We start from the raw sequence: 27731 nt of genomic DNA, 5'->3' as shown, positions 1-27731 counted from the left end.
ATGAGTGTATGTTCAAATCTAAAAACATTGAGCTCTTCATGCTGACTTTTGTTTTTAGCTGACCAATGATAAGGAAATGTTACTTGTATGAAGACATGATGAATGCATGTTGTTTTGTCTGTGGTAAATGTGACAATATTACCTGAATTAAGACAGAACGGCGATACCAAATATGGATGTTTGTAAAATGAGTTGTGCTACTTACGTTTGTGGGTCTAAGGAAGTTTAATATCATAAGGGTTAAAAATACTGAAACTGAGGCAAAATTTCTGTAAAGTTGTATAAGAGAAAACCGAAAGCCTCTGTTACTAGACAGTTTGTATGTGTTTTAGTCTAATTAAACGAAAAATCATTTGTGGCAAAGGTGTCTGTAAAATTTACCCCTCCCTTGCATGTTCTGTGATTGTGTGAAGGAGAGAGGGAGAAAGAGCTTGCAGATTCCCCCCTTCCCCCATGATGCAGTGAAATGTTTATCTTTTGACTTTAAGTAGTACCATCTCAGAAATGTATAATATAATTTGTGTATGTTCAAATTTAGGTGATGTGAGGTATTTTATAAGGCACGAGGAAATGTTTAAATATTTTGCAAAATAAAATCTTAACTAATCCTAACTAAAATTAAATAATTTTTAATGTATAAATCATAGGATCATTTAAAACAAAGGAAAGAAAGGAAAATGGCTGACTGGGGCTGACACCCTTTTACATTTCTGGAAAGTCAGCAAAAGCAGTGGTTATTATATTCATTTAAATATTTAGCTCTCTATTCCAGCCTAATAGGCATGGAAAAGAGAAGGTATGGAGTACAATTTAAGCACCACCTGACAAAACTGTGTCGCACTCCCCTAATGGCGGTCATCAGCACAAGTCAGTCGACCAGTAGAGTTATAACAGGTTATATTTGTGACCAGGTGCAAATAATTATTGCGCTACCCTGTAAAGAGAAAAAATTAAAAAAAAACAGCTGCACACGAATGTGACAAAAATTAATGAATGGAAGGGAGTGGAAATGTAGCGCTAGTGAAAAAACAGTGCTAATAAACTGTGCAAATACATAAACATACATGTACATAAGTGAATAAATCTATACGTGAATAAGTCCCAATTGTGAAACAATGAAAGAACTAATAAATCGAAAGTGGGTCAGTCCCAAGGAGTGGCAGGTACACCGCGAACAAAGGATTGTTCGTATATGGAGCCAGGAACGACTGAGTTTGTATCCGTAGGAAATGACAACACTGGAATAAGAATGGATACTCTTACCAGAACCAATGGACCTGGATGTCAGCGACACCAGGTCAGACAGGCATGGGTAACCAAAACCGCGGTCAGCGATGTCCTCGAAGATCCAGTACTCTCTCAATGGAGTCACAGTGATGAAACCAGCCACTGAGCCATGGATGACCAGATGGAGAGGTCAAACAGGCTCATAGTGCAGAAGATATGCAAAAAAGAAAAAAGCTTCCAATGGTGCAGATCAAAAAAGTTGGGTTATTTTCCATAAAAACCAGCATACAAATAAAAAGGTGATCACTGATAAAAAACAATATGGGGAGCGGAGAAACCAAGCCCGTCCCCATATTGCTTTTTATGCGTGATCACATTTTATCTGTATGCTGGTTTTTATGGAAAATAAACAACCCAACTTTTTTGATCTGCACCATTGGAAGCTTTTTTCTTTTTTGCATATCTTCTGCACTATGAGCCTGTTTGACCTCTCCATCTGGTCATCCATGGCTCAGTGGCTGGTTTCATCACTGACTCTATTGAGAGAGTACTGGATCTTTGAGTACATTGCTGACTGTTCTGGTCTCATCGAATGACCCTTCAGGATCCCCTGGACCGTTCCTGCTGCACCACGGTTTCGGTTACCCATGCCTGGCTGACCTGGTGTCGCTGACATCCAGGTCCCTTGGTTCTGGTAAGAGTATCCAATCTTATTTCAGTGTTGTTGTCATTTCCACGGATACAACCTCAGTCGTTCCCTATACGAACAATCCTTTGTTTGCGGTATACCCACTACTCCTATGGACTGACCCACTTGGGACTTATTAGTTGTCCTTTCATTGTTTCACAATTGGAACTTATTCACGTATAGATTTATTCACTTATGTACATGTTTATGTATTTGCACAGTTTATTAGCACTGTTTTTTCACTGGCGCTACATTTCCACTCACTAAATTTGTGACCAAGCTAAGAGCATTTTAACTTAACAGCAATGGGACAATAGTGAATGATTACAACTTTGTATTGTCCTTTATTGGTGATTGTACAGCCCTGGCCAAAAGTTTTGAGAATGACAAATATAAATTTTCACAAAGTCTGCTGCCTCAGTTTTTATGATGGCAATTTGCATATACTCCAGAATGTTATGAAGCGTGATCAGATAAATTGCAATTGCAAAAGACCCTCTTTGCTATGAAAATGAACTTAACCCCCCAAAAAAACATTTCCATTGCATTTCAGCCCTGCCACAAAAGGACCAGCTGACATAATGTCAGCGATTCTCTCGTTAACGCAGGTGTCAGTGTTTACAAGGACAAGGCTGGAAATCACTCTAATAGTGCTTGAGTTAGAACAGATGGGAAGCTTTAAAAGGAGGGTGGTGTTTGAAATCATTGTTCTTCGTCCGTTAACCGTTAACACGAGCAGTCATTATTTCTTTGGAAAGGGATTCACAAGCAAGGATATTGCTGCTACTAGGACTGCACCTAAAGCAACCATTATCAGATCATCAAGAACTTCAAGGTGAGAGGTTCAATTGTTGTTAAGAAGGCTTCAGGGTACTCAAGAAAATCCAGCAAGCACAAGGACCGTCTTCTACAGTTAATTCAGCTGTGGTACCAGGGCACCACAAGTGCAGAGCTTGCTCAGGAATGGCAGCAGGCAGGTGTGAGTGCATCTGCACGTACAGTGAGAAGAAGGACTTTTGGAGGATGGTCTGGTGTCAAGAAGGACAGCAAAGAAGACACTTCTCTTCAGGAAAAACACCAGGGACAGACAGATATTCTGCAAAAGGTCCACAAATTCTGACAAACTCCAAGCATTGATTATGCGAGAATGGACTGCCATCAGTCAGGATGTGGCCCAGAAGTTGATTGACAGAATGCCAGGGGGAATTGCAGAGGTCTTGAAAAAAGAAGGGTCAACACTGCAAATATTGACTCTGTACACAAACAATGTAATTGTTAATAAAAGCCTTTGACACTTATGATATGCTTGTAATTATACTTCAGTATACCATAGTAACATCAGACAAAAAAAAAAAAAAAACTGAAGCAGCGGGCTTTGTGAAAATTAATATTTGTCATTCTCCAAACTCTTTTGGCCAGGGATGTAATTAAGTGTAACATTCTAGAATATAACACTAAGGATTTTTAAGTTTTTAAGTGGAGCCAGATCTGTACCTAGAAGTTAAAGAGTTTCCAACATCAGTAGAGTTGGGGTTGGATAAAAGAGGCTGAGATAGTTAAATTGATATGGATATGATGATATACAATACTTGTGCACAAATGTGATGAATATATTATAAATGTTATTTTGCATGTCATTTCAACCATGGTGAATTAATGACAACTTATAATGGATGTCCTTTAATGAAAATACACGTGGTTTAACTAATTTATTGATTGATATAAGTTCATTAAATATTGGTAATAGACATGCACCCAACAAAACAATGGCCATATGTTTTGTGTAACGGGTCATATTGGTGTAAAGTGTTTTTGACAATGTGTTTTTTTTGGTTCTAGCCATTTATTTCTAAGAGGGAAATGTAATGATACCCCACTAAGGCTCCTTTCACACTTGTGAGACATAGAATCTGACTTGTGAGACCCAAAGTCGCAGAAGATGCGAAATGCCATGTATCTCTATGAGAGCCGTTCCAATTGACATTACTGAAATCGCTGTGACTTCAGATAAGGTTCCTGCACTTCGATCCGACATTGAAACGGCTTCAATGCCAGAGGGTTCAAAAGTTGTATCAAAGTCAGACTCCAAAGTTGCACTGAAAATCGTGCAACTTTGGAGTCAGCTAGTGTGAAAGGTACCTTAGACCTTTTAATTTTGTTTAGTTTCTAGCTAATACTAAATTGGCATCAACCAGTCTAATATAGTTTGATGCAACAGAACTAATAGGAGAAGGACACAGCCTTAATAGACAATTTGCGTTTTATTATTGTAATCTTTTTGTGTAGTATGTGAATGTAATGATATCAAATGTAATGAAAGGTTCTGTTAAGGCCGATTATAGCCTTGGTGCTACACAATAGCTATTTAAAAGTTTTTCTTGGACTAATCTGAAACAATAGAAAAAAAAAATAGTGTTTGATTATTAACAGTAATATGGTTTCCACGTTTGGGACAGTATATTTATTATTTGTAATGCCTTGGAGGGTGTATAAACTCAAACATTTACACTACAAATGCTGTTGTACATCTTCTTGTACTGTCCTTTTCTTGTGTGCTCAAGTTAGACCAGACTTTTTTAAACCAGGGTGCCCAGTAGACTAAAGGCAAAAACTTTATTCTTCATTATGAATACAGTAAGGTAGGGTTATAATCTGTTTCTTTTTCCTCTGTCTCCCATTGGGGAGATTTAAACTCACTTCCTATTCCATTGCCAAAACAGGAAGTGAGAGGAAATCCCTCAAAAGTGAGGGAATCCCAGGTAGTCAGAACTAGTGTCCCCATTGGAAGATTTTCCCCTCTATTCCTGTTTTGACAACAACCCCTTACTTAACGGACAAAAAAACATTTAAACCCCATTATAAGAGATTGAAAAACTAAACAAAATAAATGTAGCCTACCGTATTCTTTCTGAATCAGATGGGTGTGGCATATGATGCCATGCAGCTTCTTGCATTGCTTGTTGGTAAAGCTGATCTGTGGTGAGTGGGACAGGGCCCAATGGACACACACCCAGTGAAAGAGGGATGTTCACTTCTGTAAGCTGTGTTGAGGGTTGGCTGGAAGGTGGCTGTGTTGCAGGTGTGATGATGATTTCTACAAGTGCAAATAATCATTATGCTTAAAAGGTAGGTTTAATTTATGTTGCAATTTCAAGACATTTTCATGGAGAAGTTTGAGAATTTTTATGAATTACAGATTCTGGATAATAGCTACTGTGTCTTTGCATTAACACTAAATACATTAAAGACAGATTAAAGAATTTCAAATCTATATGTCTGTCTAAATTGTCTTAATTTATTTTAGAACTGCAATTATATGATTGTACTGTCATTATCTGAACTGCTTCACAATAGCAGCACCACACACTCTTGGGCTCCTTTTACAAGGGGCGGAATCCACTTTGCTCAGCAGGGTATCTGTCCGCTGTTCCCCTGCTGAGCAGAGCGGGCGAATGACAGCTTTGTGCCCGCTCTGTTTATGCAGATGGACCGGCTGTCTTCTGATCTGATCCTCCTTGACGGAGGGGAACGATCTGATCCCCCCCCCCCCCCCCCACTTTTTTTTTTTTTAGCAGATCAGATTGGGCGTAGGTGGGTGAAAACCCAACACAGGTCTTTTTACAACTGCCAGTCCATAGGAATACATGGGCAATCTGACCAGGTCCACCTGAAAAACTGACAAGCAAACCTGATCGAATCGCCGTGTGAAAGGGGCCTTATACAGGTGATATTCAAAAAATTAGAATATCGTGCAAAAGTTAATTTATTTCACTAATGCAACTTAAAAGGTGAAACTAATATATGAGATAGATTTATTGCATGCAAGGCAGATAGTTCAAGCCGTGATTTGTCATAACTGTGATGATTATGGTTTACAGCTCATGAAAACCCCAAATCCACAATCTCAGAAAATTAGAATATTACATACAATCAATAAAACAAGGATTGTACATAGAACAATATCGGACCTCTGAAAAGAATAAGCATGCATACGCAATCAGTAGTTGGTTTGGGCCCCTTTTGCAGCAATTACTGCCTCAATGCGGCATGGCATGGAAGCTATCAGCCTGTGGCACTGCTGAGGTGTTATGGAAGACCAGGATGCTTCAATAGCGGCCTTCAGCTCTTCTGCATTGTTCGGTCTCATGTCTCTCATCTTTCTCTTGGCAATGCCGCATAGATTCTCTATGGAGTTCAGGTCAGGCAAGTTTGCTGGCCAATCAAGCACAGTAATCCCACGGTCATTGAACCAGGTTTTGGTGTTTTTGGCAGTGTGGGCAAGTGCCAAGTCCTGCTGGAAAATGAAATAAGCATCCCCATAGAGATCGTCTGTGGAAGGAAGCATGAAGTTCTCCAAAATCTCCTGGTAGATGGCTGTGTTGACCCTGGACATAACGAAGCACAGTGGATGACAACACCAGCAGATGACATGGCTCCCCATATCAACACAGACTGTGGAAACTTCACACTGGACTTCAAGCATCTTGCAGTGTGTGCTTCTCCATTCTTCATCCATACTCTGGGTCCTTGGTTTCCAAATGAGATGCAAAATTTGCTCTCATCAGAAAAGAGGACTTTGGACCACTGAGCAACAGACCAGGTCGTTTTTTCTTTAGCCCAGGTAAGACGCTTCTGACGTTGTTTGTTGTTCAGGAGTGGCTTGACAAGAGGAATACGACATTTGAAGCCCATGTCCAGGATCCGCCTGTCTGTGTATGGTGGCTCTTGATGCACTGACTTACAGCCTCAGTCCACTCTTTGTGAAAGTACTGCCGTCATCCCTGCTGCTTGTGCACCTTTTTCTTCCACACTTTTCCCTTCCACGTCACTTTCTATTAATGTGCTTTGATACAGCACTTTGGGAACATCCAACTTCTTTTGCAATTACCTTTTGAGGCTTTCCCTCCTTATGGAGGGTGTCAATGATGGTTTTCTGCACAACTGTCAGGTCAGCAGTCTTTCCCATGATTGTGTTTCCTACTGAACCAGACTGAGAGACCATTTAAAGGCTCAGGAAGCCTTTGGAGGTGTTATGGCTTAATTAGCTGATTAGAGTGGGACACTTTTTTTTTTTTTTTCTTTCCCACATCAGTAAACAGTATTTGGAGGGCTAAATCAGTTTGATGTTCATTAACTGTCGCCTTCTCATATTTACATCATAGTGGATTATACTTTTTCTCATTGCTTTTTATATCGTCATAATGACCAAAGGATTCCATTACACCTCTTTACCATCAAGTCCTCTGTCACTTCCATCTCGTAAGCCCCACCAACTAGGACTCGATAACCAAAGGGACCCATCCTTTTCCAACTCAGTTTAGAGAGCGAGGGGACCGGTAAGGAGAAAGAAAAAGGACAACAACACCAACAAAAAATACAAAAAGAGGTTTGTAAAAATGAACTTGTGGGCTCCCCGTGCCCATCTTCTACTGACCCAGCCTGCATTGTGCACCGAATTGCCTATGCCCCAATACCCCAATCCCCCCCCCCCCACCCGCTCCTTATATATTTATCCTGTGCCCTACTAAACTATATATTTAACTAAAAATGTTCATATCCAGAGACACTTTATTATAGCATCCTTTGCCTGCAAGGATACCAGTTACCTATATACCTATATTAAGCCCATCCCTCAGTCTATTCCGTGCCTATGCCGATCCCGCTATTATTGACGCTTCACTTTCTCTATCCACATCTTCCACATACTTTCAAATTTCTGAAGATTGCCCCTTTTTATGTACTCCATTCTTTCCCTACCCAGGGTTTCATTCATTATAGAGATCCAGTCTTTCACAGTGGGGGGCTCCTTTACCTGCCATCTAAGTGCTATCAACTTTCTAGCCTGGAACAGGGCCCGCGTGACAGCTAAGGTAGTGCTCAACCTTTCTCCCATCACTCTTCTATGCCCCAGAATACAAGTCAAGGCCTCCTTTGCCACTGTCGTACCGAAAATATTTCCCAAGTTCCCAGTCACCTCCTCCCAGTATCTAAACAGCTTGGGGCACCTCCACACCATGTGGATAAGATCTCCCGTCATTCGACACCTGGGGCAGTTGTCATTGGGCCTTCTCCCAAATTTAAAAAGTCTTTTAGGAGTATAATAGGCTCTGTTTAACAGCATTAAGTGTGAGAGTCTCTGTGAAGGGGTCACAGAAACCTGCGCTCCCAACTCCAAGATTCTCGCCCATTGTTCCTGGGTCATTCCTCCCACCTCCTCTTCCCATTTAGCCTTTACCCCAAGGAGTATTTCCCTGCTATTAACCGATTTGCTTAATTGGTCATAAATTCTTGAAATTACCCCTCTAGTGGGGGTTATTTGAGTTATGCACTGAAATAGAGGCATCTCTTCCCATCTCGGAATCTGGGCTTTAAATTGTGCTTTAAGGGCATGTTCCAACCGGACATATAGGAAGAAAGACCCCCGGGGAAGCTTAAACTCCCTAACCAGTTCTGAAAATTTCTTTAACCCAGAGTCGTTATATAATTGACTTAACTTACTGATACCAAGCTTCTCCCACTCTCTGAACATGCCTATCTTAAGAACTTCCTGCAAATTACGGTTGTTCCAAATAGGAGAGTAAGCTGTTAAGACTCCATACCCCATCTTTTTCTTAACTGGTTTCCAAAGTTTGATTATCAATTTAATTGTTGGAGATTTATCATGGAACGCGTCCGCCTCTAGGGCTTCAATAATTGTATTATGTGTGGAGCTCAACAACAGTAACTTGCCATTAGGGGTGCCTCCTTTCGGTATCCCACAGCCCAATAATTGCTGCAACTGAGTTGAGTAAAAATAACTCTCGGGATGTGGGAGGGCAAAGCCCCCCTCCTGGGTAGGGAGCTGGAGCACTCCAAGACGAATCCTGGCTTGTTTCCCCTTCCAAATCAATTCCCTAAAGAGACTATCAATTTTTTTAAACCACTTCTTGCCTATCCAGACAGGGGAATTGTGCAAGACGTATAGCAGTTGTGGCATCCATATCATTTTTATTAAGCTACATCTTCCTGCAACTGATAGAGGCAGGCGTCTCCAAATTCCTATTTTTCGTTTAAATTTTGTTAATAGAGGAACAAGATTTTTACTAATGTATAGAACAGGGTCCTTCGTCAGGACAATCCCTAGGTACTTCAGAGCTTCCACTATTACCACCTGAGGCATACCACATGCTATTGTCTCATTTATGGGGTCTATCGGTAGAAACTCAGATTTCTCCCAGTTTATCTCTAAGCCAGAAAAACTGCCGAAGTCCTCCACTATCCTCATTGCTCCCGGTAGCGATTTTCTCGAGTCTCCCAAAAATAGCAGAATGTCATCCGCATACAATGCGATTCTTTCCTCGCCTGTTTTTCTCTGGAAGCCGGTTATCGCTCGACTTCCCCTTATGGAAATGGCCAGGGGTTCCATCGCCAGTGCAAACAACAGAGGGGAGAGTGGGCACCCCTGCCTCGTCCCCCTCTCCAGCTCAAACCAGTCCGACAATTTGTTGTTAATTTTTAATCTTGCCTTGGGTCGAGTATATAGCATTCTAATCCACCCTATAAAGGCAGGGCCGAATCCAAAGTTCTCCAACACGCGCCACATATAGCCCCACTCCACGCTATCAAAAGCCTTGGATACATCAAGGGTCATCAACGCTCTCGAACCCTCGTTCACCGTTGGGGTCTGTACATTCAAAAACGCCCTTCTAATATTCAGGCTTGTGGATCTATTGGCTATGAAGCTCTCCTGGTCCTCGTGGATCAGCTTATGGATAACCCCATTCAATCTTGCTGCCAGCACTTTGGCCAGAATTTTTACGTCCGTGCATAAGAGAGAAATTGGTCTATAGGCGGCCATATCCAAGGGGTCTTTCCCTTCTTTCTGTAATACAATAATAGTTGCTTCTAGCATTGAGGCAGGTAGTTGGCCCCCCTCAAGCGCCCCCCCCCCCAAAACTTTCAGCAGTTCGGGGATCAACACTTCACCATAGTGTTTGTAGGTCTCAATTGGAAGACCATCTGGCCCGGGCGACTTATGGGTTGCCATGCCTGCTACTGCTTGGTGTAATTCTGCTATAGATATTGGGGCATCTAATATATCTCTTTCTTCTTGTGATATGGTGGGGATATCTAACCCCCTTAGGAAGTCCTCCATCTTGGCCTCCTTACCCCTCTTCTGGGAGGAATACAGTTTTTTATAGTAATCCCTGAAGGCTTGTACTATTTTTAAGGTGCTTGATACTACCTCACCGCTCTGGGATCTAATCGCGAGGACCGTGGATGGAGCTGCATTTGATTTTGCTAGCATAGCCAATGTCCTTCCCATTCTCTCGCCCTCCACCATAGATTCCTGTCTTTGGAGTAACCGCCTGGTTTCTGCTTTCTGTATAACCACTGATTTATATGCTTGTTGTTTCTCTTGCCAGATACTTTCCGTCTCCGGGGTTGGGTTGCAAGTATAGTTATTTTCTGCTTCAAGAGCGTCTCTCAACAGACTCTCCTCCTCCCTTCCAGCCCCTTTGTTGAATGTAGCTATCTGCTGTATCAGGACCCCCCTAAAAAAAGCCTTAAGGGCGTCCCATAGCATAGAGGGGGACACCGTTCCCTGATTAATCTCAACAAACTCCCTTAAGGAGGAAAGTATCCCATCCGGCTTTTTAATAATTTCAAACCAGTACGGGCTTATACTCCAGTACTTCCGGGGCCTAGGCTCCCCAAGATTTAAAATGGCTACCATAGGTGAGTGGTCTGAGATGCCTCTTGGCCAGTATGTTATTTTTTCTACCATCTGGAGAGCCCTATCATTTCCTAGGGCTAGATCTATCCTTGAAAGCACAGAGTATGATGCAGAACAGCAAGTGTATTGCAGCACACCTGGGTTCCGTGCCCTCCACAAATCCAGTAATCCCACTTCTTCCAGAAAAAAGCTTAACCGACTCCTTACTGAGTCCTCTGAGCATTTTCGTAGTGGGAATCTGTCCAGTCCTTTATCTAGAACCTCGTTGAAGTCCCCCATTGCTACAATCGGCACCTCTTTTTTATCTAGCAGAAATTCATTCAGTTTAAGCAAGACATCCAGATTAAAGGGCGGAGGGATATATATATTTGCCACCACATACCTGGCCTTTTCAATAGAACATAATAAAAAGATGTATCTACCCAACTCGTCTATCCTGACCTGGCTGCAGGAAAACTTCACCCCAGACTTTACCAAAACACTCACTCCCCTACTGTAGGAGGAGTGAACCGCATGAAATTGGTTTGAAATTTTTTCATCTGTAAGTGATGAATAGTTTCCTTGGTTAGGTGGGTTTCCTGCAGACAGACCAGATCAGCCCCACATCTCTCCATCATAGAGAACACTGCCAATCTTTTAAGTGGTGTACCTAGGCCCCTGACATTCCAGGATCCTATTTTCAGAGTCTTAGCTAACATCTAAAGACTGAAGAATATCCTTTACCCCAACACGTACAATCATATATAACAGAAAGATATAAGAGAAATTTAATATATATATCCCTAACCCAAAACTAGTTTTTCTCCTCCTAGTGACTATTATGACAGTTCCATGTGTATGCATACTTGGCCTCTAAACCACGTATTCATTTTGGCTATATTAGCCTTACTTTGGGCATAAATTTGCCGTAGGACAGTGCTTGCATGTGCGTGTAGAACAACCAAAAGCCTATTTACTACAAAAAGTGCCTGCATGTGCAAAAATAATCTTAAGTGAAGGTCTGGATACCTTCATTATAATTTCTAGTGGTATAAGTGTTCGTAAGGAATGATTTACCCACCCTATTTCCCCTCCCTCCCATCTTCCCACCCCTTCCCTTTCCTCCCCACCTAACCTCCCCTACCCTCCCACCCCATGCCCCTCCGCCCCTGACACCCGTACCCACCTATCTAGGTGTACCCCCTGGGGGTTTACCATGACTGTTACCTCTTACACTAACACCAGCCTTTACACCAAATCTTCCACTCACAACCCCACACCGCCCTACACACAAATAGCTATGTGCACCCATCCCCTCCCGTCCCCCATAACAAAAAGCATTAACAGATGGCAGGAAGGGGTGGAAACTTAAGGAACACAAGAAAACAAAAACAAAGATACAGCCCCTGTACCTCCCAATGCCTTGTCGTGCCATCCTATTGATACCCCGGCCTATTATATCTTCCCCCATTCTCTACGTGGAATTCGTGATTTTTTCCCTATTATCTTCCAGCCACTTCTCAACTTCAGCAGGGGAGTTAAAAAACAGGGTCTCCCCCAGAGCCGCAACCCGCAACCTTGCCGGATATAAAAGCGCATAGGGCAACTTAAATTTTTGTAGATTGCGTTTTGCCTGGGTAAACTCTGCTCTACGCCTCTGCAAATCCGGAGAGAAGTCGGAGTAAAACTATATTTTTGCTCCTTTAAAAAAAAACCTCCCCTGCTTCCCTGATCTTCTGTAATAAAGTCACTTTATCCTGGTAGTTAAGAAAAAAAAAAAGAGTGGGACACTTTGAGCCTAGAATATTGCACCTTTTCACAATATTCTAATTTTCTGAGATTGTGGATTTGGGGTTTTCATGAGCTGTAAGCCATAATCATCACGATTATGACAAATAATGGCTTGAACTGTCTTGCTTTGCATGTAATGAGTATCTCATATATTAGTTTCACTTTTTAAGTTGCATTAGTGAAATAAATTAACTTTTGCATGATATTCTAATTTTTCGAGTATCACCTGTAAGCTTTACAAAATCTTTGCAAAATGCCTTGCAAAACACTAACAAATCACTGTACTGAAATACATAAAACAAAGCATATTTGTAGGGCAGAATGATTTTTCTTTACCTCGCTCGGCCAGATGCATAGCAGGCACTGGATCTTCTAAATTGGTTGCAATAGCTGCTCTTTCAGCCATAGATTTCAGTGTACTTAAGGGCTCAGGTGCCTACACAGAAAAAAAAATATACAAAATTTGAAATGCCTCTATTTTCAATTAAAATACTGAGTAAACAGTCTAATGCCCTGTACACACGGTCGGACTTTGTTCGGACATTCCGACAACAAAATCCTAGGATTTTTTCCAACGGATGTTGGCTCAAACTTGTCTTGCATACACACGGTCACACAAAGTTGTCGGAAAATCAGATCGTTCTAAACGCGGTGACGTAAAACACGTACGTCGGGACTATAAACGGGGCAGTGGCCAATAGCTTTCATCTCTTTTTTTTATTCTGAGCATGCGTGGCACTTTGTCCGTCGGATTTGTGTACACACGATCGGAATTTCCGACAACGGATTTTGTTGTCGGAAAATTTTATATTCTGCTCTCAAACTTTGTGTGTCGGAAAATCCGATGGAAAATGTGTGATGGAGCCTACACAAGATCGGAATTTCCGACAACAAGGTCCTATCACACATTTTCCGTCGGAAAATCCGACCGTGTGTACGGGGCATAACAGTTAATGATTGCTATTTCTTTCCTTGTTCAAGCATTTTATTGAAAAAAAAAAAAAAAAAAAAAAAGAACACAAAGGCACGTCACAGGAAAATTTGTGGTATAGGTCATCGGTACAATCAACATGTCAGAAAACATTGTGGCATAAAAAGATGTGTGCAATCATCCTTCTTTAAACCAAAGAGAAAACATTCTCAACAATTGTGCAACATTGAGAGCAGTTCCCTCACAGTATGCATGGTCAAGGTTTGTCAGGCCAATGACACCCCAGCCATGGGGACGGTCCTAGTAAAACTGAGTCCCATACTTGTTTTGGACAGCAATATGTATAGGCCGGGAAGTGAGGTTGAAAAAGATTATATGATGGTTGTGTCTTGCCCTGAGTGCCAGTTGATGTTGGTCCGGGGAATGATTAGGTCTGAGATATATTATTATGGAAACCACAAGAGTGGAGAGAGACATGTGAGGGGATATTCGGTACAGAGAAGAGAAGTAAAAAGGTAGAGAATCGAGACAGGTAGAAGAAAAAAAAAAACAGGGAAGGGCTAGCAATCCCCAGGGGGACTGGGTCATCTAGGGAGTGTTGTGTATGTTGCTCCTCGCTCATATGCGAGAGCCTCTATGGAAGTAAAAGAGTATTGTCAAAGTTGGGTGGAAAGTAATGTTCAACCCAAGGACTCCAGAGTTTTTTTTATATTTGGGGATTTCATCCAACAGAACAGCTTCTATTTTGGCATGAATCATAGCTTGCCTTATTCTGTAATGGGCTGCTGGAACACAGAGGGTGCAGGTTTTCCAGGCTCTCGCTAGTGTGTGCTTAGCTGCCGTTGCAACCTGGTGGCTTAATTTGAACTGTCGATGGGTAATGGTCGGTGGTTTTATGTTTAGGAGCGCCAGTGTGGGGTCCGGAGCAATGTGTGTGTCAATCAATATGGAAAGGGTGCAGAAGGTGTCGGACCAGAAGGCTTGTACTACTGGGCATTCCCACCATATATGCAAGTGTGTATACAGCAAACACTTCAGTGTGATGTTCGGGTGGTCTATTGTTCAAGGGATGGTTACTCTGGCCTTGCTGCCCTCCAAGATAGGGGATATCCTAATAGTGACAAAAAAAGAAAAGAGGGCGCACCAGCCTTGTGCATTATCCCAGGTATATTTATTGATAAAAATAAAATCTAAAAACTACTCACAAACATGTGTAGAAATATCGCTTGTATAAGCCACCTAGTCGTGGCAATCAGTCCTAAAACCTGACGGTCTCCAGATGGCAAAGGAGAAGACATCAGGGCCGCTGCTGGCTGACGCGGTTAGAAGGTATACCCTCTTCCTCAGAGCCTAAGTGTGTACCCGGTGAGTCACAGCTCCGGAAACATTGGGAGGGGTATTGTGGTAGGAATTTTGCTATCCTTGCGGGGACCAAATACCACTTGGTGAGGACTTTATAGTTTGTTTCTAGTGCAATGTTTTGTGAGGCCGACTACCCATATGTGGGTCCAGTTAACAGGGTCTAGAGTGAGACCGAGGACCCTCTCCCATTTAGCAATGCAGGATGGTGGGGGATTAGCATTTCTTGATTCTAAGAGTCGTTTCTATACATCAGAGATTTGCAGGTGTGGAAAACTGCGGGGCAGCATGGTCAGATGGGATTAGGAGAGTGAAAAAGTGTGAGTTGAATATAGCGAACAGTTCCATTGCTGGAATACCATGCGACTCGCAGAGATGGGAATGGAATTTTCCCAGCTTTTATGAATTTGCGGGCACGGAGCAAGCCTGCTGTGTAGCATGTCAAGAAAGAGGATGGAGATGTCCATGCCAGATAAAATGCAGGGTATTTGGAGGAAGGAGAGCAGGGGCTTTTAGTTAGATTGTAGACCGTAATGCTTTTTGAACCTGTCACATATGAGGAGAGAGTGGAGCTTTATTGGGTTTGATGGGTGCTGACACGAGCAGACAGGCTGGGAGGGGTAGAGGGAGAGAGAAGGACACAGGAGCAGAGAGGAGACAAGATAGCAGGCTGTGGATGATGGAGGCATGTAAACTGACCACGGTGTCAGGGCTCATCAGCCATGGTACACTGTGGTCAGTTTACAAAGGGAAGGGTATAGCCAGGCTGGATCAGACAGGTATTTTTAGGAGTTACATGGGTCCAAATGACACAGCACAAGCACTGTATAACATGCTTTAAGGCAACAGGATCTGTTTTTATTTTTTTGGGTTAACAAACCCTTTAAGAACTGACTAGCATAGGCGCTAGGAGGTCAGCAAATTTTTCATAGTATGTGGCCGATAGGCCATCAGGGCCAGGGCGTTTGTTTGGCCTGAGAGCTTTTATAGCCGTTAGAACTTCTGTGATGGGTTTATCCAGGTTCTCTGTATTAACGGCTGAGAGTGTGGGGAGTTTGATTTGAGAAAAAAGGTTATTGGCTCTCGTCTGGTCAAATGCGCCGGAAGCCGTATACAAGTCAGTTTGTTTATGGCTGAATTCACGTAGTATTTTTAGGAGGTTGCTGGAGTAGGTATCACGCAAGAATTTTAGGCGTACTGGTTTGTGGGTATGGTCCGCCTTATGAAGAGAGGGCAAGAAAAGGTGTCTGGTTTGTTCGCCTTAGTATAGAATTTGTGTCGGGATTTGCACAGGGTTCTCTCTGCCAATTCCGTAGGGAATAGGTAGAGTTCTAGTTGGGCTTTGTCCAGGTCTTGTCTAGTGGTCGGAGTTGGGTGATCTTGGAACGCGGACGATTTTGTATAGAACATTTCTTTAAGGCGTTTTTTGAAGCAGACGTTTCTCCGTACGGAGGTGGGAAGCTTGACTGATGCAGGTCCCTCTAATGACTAGCTTATAGGCTTCCCATAGGGTCAGTGAGAAGGTCTCGTTTGTAGAATTATGGGTAAGGTATTTCTTGAGAGCCCGTTCTAGTTCAAGGCGGCGTTCTGGGTGTGCTAGGATGGTGTTGTTAAGGCACCAAGATTTGTTATTAGGGGGGGTCGATATAAGAGGACAGAGTGGTAAGGCCCACGTTGTGGTCTGACCAAGGAATTGGAAGTAAAGTTGAGGAAAGAAGCAGGGGAGAAGAGCCTACTGTGAGAAATATATGATCAATTCAGGAAAAAAGTTTCTGGGGTGGGAGTTGTGTGTATATTGGCATCTGGCTTTTTGTGGGTATTTATGGTTATTAAATGGGAGAGGCCTTCTCTCTCGCTATGAGGATTCCTCTGCGCTTAGAGGATGCAGATGCTCTGTAGTCTTGGGGGTAAGAGGAGCTGAAGAATTTAGGGGTTGATCGGGTTGCGTTTCCTGCAGGCAGGCAATGTGTGCAACGACAGAAGCGAGAGTGAAAAAAGTTTTGGTTCTTTGTTGGGAGAGTTGAGCCCTTTGACATTGAGAGAGAACATTTAGGGGGCCATAGAAGTGGGTAGGGAACGTTATCTCGATGTAGTACATAGGATAGATGACCACAGGGATGCCCCAGAGTGAAATGAAACAAGAGTAACAAATAAGTACACGAGTTAGGTAGAGAGAGGAAGAGAAGAGTCAGAGTAGCTTAAAACTAAATAAAATCTCAAAAATAAGGGTGGTGTCCCGAGGGAGGGAAAAGATTTCCCTGCCAGAGGACACAAAGTAGTCTGTGGGGTATCCACAATGTGGCATGCATGGACAAAGTGGGGGAAGCAGTGACCTTCGCCATGGCCAAGTGGTGTTATGTACATCAAGGTGTATGTGAAGATTAGAATGGGTGAGACCCAGCATCAGCAAAAAACAGAGAGGAGATTTTTGAGGGAAACCCCTATCGTGGCGTTTCACTGGAGTATAGCTATTGTTTAACAGTAATGAGTACCCATGCGTTGTGGGTGTCATTGTGATATATTTAAACTTAGTCCCCCACAAAAAATGTGGGGGAGCAGGGTGAAAAAGTCCAAGATAAACATAACAAACAAGTGCCCTATTTTGGACATGCATTAAGGAAACGTAGTTCAACCTTGGCTTAAAAGCCTGTGAAAAACTTTTCTTTACAGAAGTTAGGACATTCATAGATATAAGGCCTGTATGCATACCAGGAGAAAACAAAAACATTAGTGGGATGGGTAACAGGGTCTGAAGGGTGAAGTGGGGTGCGACTGTCAATTGGAAGATGTGCTCCTGTGGTCAATATAAAGGCTGTTTAAAAGAGTTTACAATCTAGCATTTAGGATTTGGGGGAAGGGTTAGGGTAAATGAGGGAAGGAGGGGGTGGGGTGAGGGAGAGAAAAGAAATCAGGGTAAATTGGGGTGGGTAGGGTTGATTTGAGAACAGATAGACCCAGGGATTGGGTAATACTGTTAGGTATCATATTGTGGAGATAGAGGGAGTAGAAAAGGGTCCGATAGGACCTCGACCCTGGAGGTCGAGTGTCCAGCGCATAGAAAACGAGGGTAGAACCTCTTCAGCAGATAGGGAGCTATCACCAGGGTAGGTGTGAAGGTGAAAAGAAAGACAGCACACGGTTGAAGAGAAAGTTCTTCAGTCCCTGGAGTCCACTTGAGCTGGTAAAGGAGAGTTAAAGCGCCCCCATTTCCGGGTACCCGAGATATGCTTGGAGCCAGGAGAGGAATGGAGCTTCTGCGGAGAGAGCGAGATGCAGAGCAGTGACGGCAGCCATCGAGTCGGCCGGGAGTAGATCATCCACCTACTGTTCTAGGGCTGCTGTGCGGTGTCCTAGTTCACAGATTTCCCACGAAAATCTTCCTGTGATGTGGTGCGACGTTTGTTTCAGTGCTTTATTGAGCATCTGCTCAAATTGATGAAGCTAGTCTGGTTGAGAGGCTTCTGAGTGGAAAGCTAGGGGGCGAGTCCAAAATCTGTATCTGACCCACCCTTTGCTGCAGCCATCTGTGATGTCTGCCTGTGCAGGCAGGCCATGCTAGTCTGTGAGGAAGAAGCCGTGGCCATCTTGGACGAGGCCCGTGCTAGCACATCACGTATTGTTTTTGGCTTTTATTTAGCTTTAGAACCGCCGTACACCATCTCGGCTGGTTCTGGCAGCTGTCAGCAGAGGGGGATACGGCAGGTAAGAGGAAGGTTGTTGGGTGTAGGAGTCCGTAAGGAGCAGAGCTCTAGTCAGGAATGTTCTACTAGGTCGGCTTCGCGCATGCGCCCCCGATTACTATTTCTATATTGTGCAAAACTAAAAGAACTTTAAATAGGGCAGGTCATCACTCATCAAGTGCTAAACAGGAGTACATGTTTTAATAGTTTTTTTTGAAACTATCGACACTTCCTGCTGATACCCCTGTTTGTGGAAGAGAATTCCACATACTTACTGCTCTGACAGTAAAGAACCCTCTACACAGTTTATGGTTAAACCGCTTCTCTTCCAACTATAGTGAATGGCCAGGTTTCTCATTAAATTCCCTTTCACTAAATAGTTTTTTCCCTATGCTAGGGTCGCCAGTACGGCATTTGATTATCAGGGACGTGCAGAGCCTCACCTGCCATGAGCATAAAAAAAAAAAAAAAATCGACTTCGAGGGTTGTAGCCCTTGGGGGGTAGGTAGCTGAAAGCTCTACCCCACCACTGGTCAAAATTTGGGTCTCCTACCATCTATGGTTACAGGGATATGGGCTTTTTGTGCAGCCTGTCATAAGCTAAATACAGACCAGCCAGTTTAAATGCAAGCTGGCAAACTCTGTTTGCAGCAGACTGACAGGATGAGCTCACAGTGCCTCTCCTCACTTCTTGTCAGAGGCACTGAGGCTCAATGGACAGCTTGCAGTCTTGGACCAATGGTAATGCACCATTGGCCCAAGCTGTCCAATAAAAATGCTGCAGTGAAGGCACGACTCTCACTGCAGTGTCATAGAAGGGGGCATGTGTCTAAAAGACAAATACTCCCTTCCAGCCCAGCCCTCTTAACTACAAGGAAAAAACATGTTTATGTGTATAAGATTTACCCACATTTTTTCTCACACAGTTGAGGCTTAATGTACATGGGACATTTTTACAACCTCACCTGAACAATTTAACTTGACAGATAGTAACCCGTTTAGAAGCGTTTGAAAAAAAAATGTTTTTTTCTTCAAAGTGGGCAAAAATGAAAAACGGCTGTAAACGAAAACGCAGCTAAACGCGAGTTACCACGTTTAGAAGCGCTTGAAAAGCCTCTAAACTCAGCGTCTGAACTCATTTTTTTTGCTTTCCAAAAAAGGCCTCGAAACTCACCTGCCTAAAAACGACATTAAACGAACCTGCATACATGTACACATAAGATAACATTGGATGAGTTCAGGGGCAGCTGAAAAAAGCATCCAACTGCCTCTGAATGTCCGTTTACCAGCAGCAGTGTACATGAGGCCTAAGAGGGAGAATGAGAAGCTGCTGCTGCTAAGGTACAAGCTAAATCATATATTATGCTATATGTTATAAGATAATATTTTATTTTTTATTTACTGTGAAATTACTGGTTGGAAGTTATAACTTCAAACTTCAGTAATTTGTCCATTAAGCCACCTGCTTGAGTACAGTTTTTTAAAATATAGTACATTACCCTAAAACGTACTTATAGTAATTAACCCCTTGACACCCAGGCCAATTCTGACACTTGCCTCCTATGTAAAAATCATCATATATTTTTGCTGGAAAATTGTTTAGAACCCCCAAACATTATATATATTGTTTTAGCAGACACCCTAGTGAATAAAATGGTGGTCATTGCAACTTTTTTATGTTACACAATATTTGCGCAGCAATTTTTCAAACGCATTTTTTTAGAAAGAAACTTTCATGAATAAAACAAAAAACACTAAAGTTAGCCTGATTTTTTTTTTTGTACACTATGAAAGATGATGTTACGCTGAGTAAATAGATGCCCAACATGTCATGCTTTAAAATTGCGCACACTTGTGGAATGGCACCAAACTTCAGTACTTAAAAATCTTCATAGGCAACACTTTAAAATTTTTTCCAGGTTATATGTTTAGAGTTAGAGGAGGTCTAGTACTAGAGTTATTTTTCTCGCGCTAACATTTGTAGCATATGTAACCTGTGTGTATCTGGCTCTGGTACTAGCCAGTGCCTCACCAGCCACTGACCTCACCGCATGTCCCTGTTGTACATTGATATCATATCCCCTCTCAACCAGGGATACTAAGTTCAATTCTTGTAGTCTTTCCCCATAGCTGAGGTCCTCTTTTCTCTTAATTAGCTTTGCTGCCCTCCTCTGGACTCTCTCCAGTTCCAGCACATCCTTCCTGAGGACTGTTGCCCAGAAATGGACAGCATATTCAAGATACGGCTGGACCAGAAGAAAAACACAAAAAACGACAAGCATTGATCTCATCCAATAGGTACCAATAAAAAAAAAAAAAAAAAAAAAAAAAAACAAAACATACCACATGATAATAATATGTAAAACATAAATATATACCAACATACTGCAGGGGTCTCTGAAACAAGAGAAAAAAAAAAAATCGAATGAGACAAACAAGGAAAAGAGAACCCATGTTGATACTCCAAACCCATGATGGCGGGCCCGGAACCCCAGGCACCCGGCCGCTCCCCCCCACCACCTCCGCACTCTACGGAGTAGTTGCACATCAAGGCCCACCACCACCCAAGATCACACATCCTTAAGCCCTAATAGGAATATCCCTGCCTTATCTTCCTTCATCCAAAAATAAAATATATGGTTTCCTATTCCCTTTATTCAACTCCCACAGTAATATTAGATATATCACACTAAATACACACACCCAACAAAAAGAAAACAAACAACAAAAAAAAAAAAAAAAAAGGGGGGAAAAACAATAATACTCACAATAAATAAAACTACCCGAAATAGCTACTTAAACCAAAATCGCCTCACTCGATCTGACTCTGTACCATTTTCGTATCCTATCTCCAAACCATATACAGATTCCGTAGTTCAAGGGATTCCCTTAGAACCTTCCAAGGGAGCCAAATTTGACGACATTGTTCATAAGTGTCCAACTCCTGTGACAGAAGAGTCTCCATCCTCTTAATATTGTCCATCTCTGAAACCCACTCAACCAATGATGGAGCATGCGCCGACCGCCAGTGGCGCGGTATTACTGCCCTTGCAGCTGTCAACTAGTGTCTCAAAAGACCTTTTTTAATGCTTTTGTACGAGCCGGGTAGGATAGATAATAAAGTAATTTGTGGCATGTTGGGAATAGTTACCCCAGTTGCACGAGTATGAAGCTGGAGTATCATATCCCAAAAATTATGTACAGAAGGACATTCCCACCAAATGTGTAATAGCGAGCCTTTGGCAGAATGACAAACGCCAACACAGGTCTGAGACATTTGGATATATCCGGTGGAGCAACAGCGGACATCTATACCGCCGAGAGAGAACCTTAAAATTTGTTTCATGTGCCTTAGTTGCTAATGACATACTATGTGTCAGAATAAACGCTTTTTCCTATTCCTCTGGTTTAATTTGGACATCCAAGTCCATATTCCACTTGTTTGTATACTCCAGGAGCAATAATTCGGATCTAAGAATAAGAACCCAATACACTGCAAACAGAATATGTTCTGGTACAGTTTCTTGTAGTAGAAGAGACTCAAAGGTATCTGGCTCTCTATTAAACACATCTAAGGAAGGAAAGGAAGGAAGAAAGGACATTAATTGCCGATATTCCAGCCAGTGTTTTATTGATTGCTGAACAGGAATCAAATCTGTTAACAATGGGAGATCTCCCTGACAAAAAATTTGAGATATACGACGATTTGACTCCTTACTCCATACCAAAAAGTGTCTCTGTGCTATTGCCGGGGAAAACCCTGGGTTACCAAACAAAGGTGTCATTAATCCCACTTTAGGGGAGAGTCCCAATTGGGTTTGTAATTTATCCCAGGTACGCAATAAATGTGCTGTAAGAAAAGACAGAGAAGAAGGTGGGCCCCGGGCAGAGATATCTAGCCAGGGAAGCGCCTGGAGATCCAAAGAAGCAATTGACTGTTCTATGTGTACCCATTGTTTAAGATGGGAATGATGGAACTTACTAATCTAGTTAAAAACGCTGCAGCGTGGTAGTAATATAGATCGGGTGCCCCTGCGCCCCCCTTTGCTTTAGGGAGAGATAAAGTTCTCCTTTGCAATCTAGGTCTATTGGATCCCCAGATAAACCTTGTAAAAGCAGATTGCAAAGTAGTAAAAAAGGAATGGGAACCACTATAGGTATAGTTTGGAAAAAAGAGAGAAAGCGCGCTATTATATCCATTTTTAAAATATTAATCCTCCCAAACCATGAATAATGGGCTCGATTGTACTTCTTAAGGTCCTTTAATGTACGCTGCATAAGAGGGTGATAGTTTTCTATATAAAGCTTAGAGAGATCTTGTGGGATTTTTATGCCCAAGTATTGAAGTGTTGATGTACAAATCTTAAATGGGAAATTATTCCCTAGAGCTTGAACTTGATGTGGTGATAGAGAAACATTAAGTATTTCTGATTTGGACAAATTTACTTTAAAATTGCTCAGAGCTCCAAAACGCTGAAATTCGTATAGAATAGATGGCATGGAGACATGTGGATTAGTGATAGAGTAGCAGATCGTCCGCGAATACTGACAACTTCACCTCCTGCCCATCTAGTGGTATGCCTGTAATACAAGGATTTTGTCTAAGAGCAGTTACCAGATGTTCCATTACTAGAACGAACAGGAGGGGAGACAGCGGACATCCCTGGCGCGTACCATTTTGAATAGGAAAGTTAGGAGATAGTGATTGGTTGATACGTATTCTTGCTCTTGGCTTGGTATAAAGTGCCATAATTTTCCTTACCGGATTGGTCCTAGTCCTATTTAAATCAGAGTTTGCTCCAAAAACGGCCACCCTACACGATCGAATGCCTTCTCTGCATCTACAGAGAGCAGGCAAGCTGGTATTTTTGCTGACTGGGTATAATCGATGAGTAAGAGGGATTTAAGCGTGTTGTCACGTGCTTCTCTCCCCTGTACAAACCCAACTTGATCTGTATGTACCAGAATTGGAATATGGGATTGAAGACGTGAGGCAATCAGTTTGGCATAGATCTTAATATCTACCACAATTAATGATATCGGGCGATAGCTAGAACACAAGTTTAAATCCTTGTCAGGTTTAGGAAGTAGTGTGATGTGCGCCTCTAATGTCTGGGGTGTAAACTCATTAATGTCAGATATGCTATTAAACACCCAAAGCATAAACGGTGTAATATAATCCTTATAGGATTTCGATGTAAAACCATCAGGATCGGGACTTTTACCTGATGGTGTATTAGTAATCACTTCCAATAGTTTATTAAGTAGAAAGGGGGAATCCAGAGAATTCCCACTATCTTCGTCTAATATTGGGATGGCAGTTTCAGATACATACTCCCGTATACGGTGGCCAAGAGACTCTAAATCGCATGATGGTGGGGGAGGAAGATTATACAAAGCTGTGAAATAGTCACAGAATGCCTTTTGAAGAGAGATTGGATCTGAAGTAATTTCCCCAGATGGTAATGCAATGCTGGGTATAAAAGTTGCTGAAGATCGGGGGTGCAAAGACCTTGCACGTGGTCTCCCAGATTTATTTCCATACCGATACTTACCCACAGCATATCTATATTGGCTTTTGCAATGAGAGACCTCTAAAGACTGTAGTAAGGATGACCGTACCAAAGATATGTCAGCCAATAGCTCCGGGGTTGGGGTTTTTTTTATGTGAGGTCTCCAATGCCCGAAGCCTTGACAAATCCTCCTGTATAGTCGCGGATCTTTTTTTTTTTTTTTAAACGGGCTCCATGTTGGATAAACAGTCCTCTTAATACCGCTTTCAAGGCTTCCCATTGTATGGGTAATGAGGTCTCGTTGTGTTCATGGTCAGCGATAAAATTCTTAATCGCTGCCAGAACTGCCTGATGACAAATTGGATCTAACATAAGGGTTTAATTTAAACGCCATGACCAATCAGACCGTGATGTGTGTGGAGAGGTTGTATTGTCAAAAAAAGAGGCGAGTGATCGGACCAGATGAAAGACCCAATGTCCATAATTGGATTCCATTCCAATAACTGTGATCCCGTGAAAAAATAATCCAGCCTGCTATAGGATTGGTGGACTGAGGAGTAGTATGTATAATCACGCTTTTTGGGATTTAAAGTACGCCATAGATCCAGCAATCTGTTTCCAAACAACTCTTTAAGAGCTCTCAGCCGACTGTAAGAGATATTTGATCGCTGAGAGGAGGTGTCCAGTTGAGGTTCTAATGCCATATTAAAATCTCCTCCTACAAAGATTGTGCCCTCTGCAAATTCTATCAAGAGGTGGAGATATTTTGTAATTGCCGTTATTTGATCATGATTAGGAATATAGAAAATTGGCGATTGTAAAAACTCTATTCCACAGCCTAAATTTAAGAAAGAGATACCGGCCATTGGGGTCAGTTACATGCTCCACGGCCAATATTGGTAAACGTTTATGGACAGCGATGGACACTCCCCTACTCTTGGATGAGGACAGGGTACTATGAAACCAATTTGAATAATATCTTCGTGAACATGCTGGAATGCTATTTGCTTTAAAATGGGTCTCTTGAAAGAGTACAATATCTACCCTAGCTTTATGTAGAGCATATAGAATTTGACCTCTTTTTGATTGTTTATTGATACCCTTAACATTATATGAGCAGAGTTTCAGTGAGGATGGCGAGGATTGTTTGGTTGCCATTTCCTGGTTTGCGAGAAAAAAAAAAAGAGAGGAACACACAAAAAAACAAAGAAGAGGGAAAAAAGGGGGAAGGAAAAAAAAAATAAAATAATGAGAGAGATAACTCTCTCTTTAGATCTGGTCCTGGTCAGATACCAAATCTTAAAAAAAAAAAAAAAAAAAAAAAAAAAAAAAAGAAGAAGTATGCACTACCAAAAGTATAGCACACCACAAAATACAAAGGAAGAAAAAAAAAACAAACAAAAAAAAAAAAACCACACAATTCAAACCAATCCCTACCAGAGGGCTGGTATACCTACAAGGGGGAAGTGGGTACACACAGAGAAGGCCCCATAGTAGGACCCGAGAGAAAGATCAATTTTTATTACACTTAACAACATTTATGAACATTTAAACAGACTATTTCCGCACGCCAAAGAAAAAAAAAAAAAATGATACTCATGCATTTTGTGTGGTAAGCCTCTCCACCCTTGGATTCCCAAGTCTAGATACACACACAGGTGTGTGCATGCGGTGCTTTCCCTACACCTATATATGCACACCCCATGCATACATGTCCTACCCCCTCTACGTGGACCCCAATACTAATCACCTCCAACAGGTTCTGCCACTATTTATTTGTCATATGATGGTGGCATGGTCAGAGCAACAGGTTGATATAAACACAACATCAATTATCTACCCAATACCAGTCCCCCTTCCCCCCACCCAACTGAATCCCCTTTTTAATGCATGCCAATATTCTGTTGGCTTTGCGTGCAGCAGCCTGGCATTGCATGCTATTGCTGAGCCTGTCATCTACTAGGACCCCAGGTCCTTGTCCATCCTAAATTCCCCCAGAGGTTCTCCCCCTAGCCAGTAACTTGCATTTGTATTTTTGACACTCAAATGTTACATTTTTCAACATTAAACCTCATTTGCCATGTAGTTGCTCACCCCATTATTTTGTTTAGGTCTTCTTGCAAGGTTTCCAGATCCTGCAGAGAAGTTATTGCCCTGCTTAACTTGCTATTGTCCGCAAATATTGAGATGGAGCTGTTTATCCCATCCTCTAGATCGTTTATGAATAAATTAAACAGGATTGGTCCCAGGACAGATCCCTGCGGGACCCCTCTTTCCAAACCAGACCATTTTGAGTACCATTTATCACCACCCTTTGGACTTACCCCTGTAGCCAGTTTTCAATTCCAGGTACTCACCCTATGGTCCATGTCGAAAGACCTTAGTTTGTACAGTCAACGCTTGTGGGGAACTGTATCGAATGCCTTTGAAAAATACAGATACACCACATCCACAGGTCTTCCTCTATCTACATGGCAGCTCACTTCTTCATAGAAGGTTAGACACGGACACATACACCCACACAGGTTGAACTGAATGGACCATTGTATTTATTCAACCCTACCTACGATGTAACTATTAATAGATTGGTCTGGCAAGAAGAATTTTTCATGAGTCAATGCTGATTACTGCTAATGATACGGTTTTCATTATTAAAATCTTATACATAGTCCTTAACCGCTAAGCCACCGCCCACCGTCATATGACGGCTGGACGAGGCTTCTGTTGTTCTGGGAGGACGTCATATGATGTCCTCGCCCTCCCGAGCCACTAGGGGGCGCGCGCGCGTGCCCGCTGCGTCACTCGGGACCCGGTGCGCGTGCCCGGCGGCCGCGATGTCCGCCGGGCACCCGCGATTGCCGGGTAACAGAGCAGGAGCGTGGATCTGTGCATGTAAACACAGATCCACGTCCTGTCAGAGAGGAGAGGAGACCGATGGCGTGTCCCTTGTACATAGGGACAGCGATCGGTCACCTCCCCCAGTCAGTCCCCTCCCCCCACAGTTAGAATCACCTCCTTAGGTCATACATTAACCCCTCGAGCGCCCCCTAGTGTTAACCCCTTCCCTGCCAGTCACATTTACACAGTAATCAATGCAATTTTATAGCATTGATCGCTGTATAAATGTGAATGGTCCCAAAAATGTGTCAAAAGTGTCCGATGTGTCCGCCGCAATATCGTAGTCACAATAAAAATTGCAGATCGCCGCCATTACTAGTAAAAAATAAATAATAAAAATGCTATAAATCTATCCCCTATTTTGTAGACGCTATAACTTTTGCGCAAACCAATCAATATACGCTTATCGCAATTTTTTTTACCAAAAATATGTAGAAGAATACGTATCGGCCTAAACTGAGGAAAAAATTTGTTAAAAAAAAAAAAAAAAAAATTGGATATTTATTATAGCAAAAAGTAAAAAATATTGTGTTTTTTCAAAATTGTCCCTCTTCTTTTGTTTATAGCGCAATAAATAAAAAACGCAGAGGTGATCAAATACCACCAAAAGAAAGCTCTATTTGTGAGGAAAAAAATGATAAAAATTTAATTAAGGTGCAGTGTAACATGACCGCGCAATTGTCATTCAAAGTGTGACAGCGCTGAAAACTGAAAAATGGCTTGGGCAGGAAGGGGGTGTAAGTGTCCTGTATTGAGGTGGCTAATCATCCCCACCAATAACTTGCAGATTATAGGAGGTTAGGCTAACTGGCCTGTAGTTCCCAGGGATATGTCTTGGCCCTTTTTTAGATATTGGTGCCACATTGGCTTTTCTCCAATCAGCTGGCACCATTCCAGTCAGTAAACTGTCCATATAAATTAGGAACAATGGTCTGGCTCTTCACCTGGC

At 42.3% G+C, this 27731-nt stretch overlaps 1 protein-coding gene across 1 annotated transcript in view; it reads right to left on the bottom strand.

Annotated features, from left to right (window-relative positions):
• Positions 1–27731, bottom strand: part of CNOT3 (CCR4-NOT transcription complex subunit 3) — a gene marked incomplete in the record, with an annotated part of 468179 nt that overhangs the window by 84536 nt on the left and 355912 nt on the right. Inside the window, 2 exon segments of the mRNA XM_073602305.1 lie at positions 4814–5009; positions 12738–12837. Of these exon segments, the coding sequence (XP_073458406.1) occupies positions 4814–5009; positions 12738–12837 (296 nt within the window).

This window comes from Aquarana catesbeiana, linkage group LG10 (genome assembly GCF_042186555.1).
Source record: "Aquarana catesbeiana isolate 2022-GZ linkage group LG10, ASM4218655v1, whole genome shotgun sequence".
Classification (NCBI taxonomy): Eukaryota; Metazoa; Chordata; class Amphibia; order Anura; family Ranidae; genus Aquarana; species Aquarana catesbeiana.
This window is presented reverse-complemented; position numbering and strand designations above follow the sequence as displayed.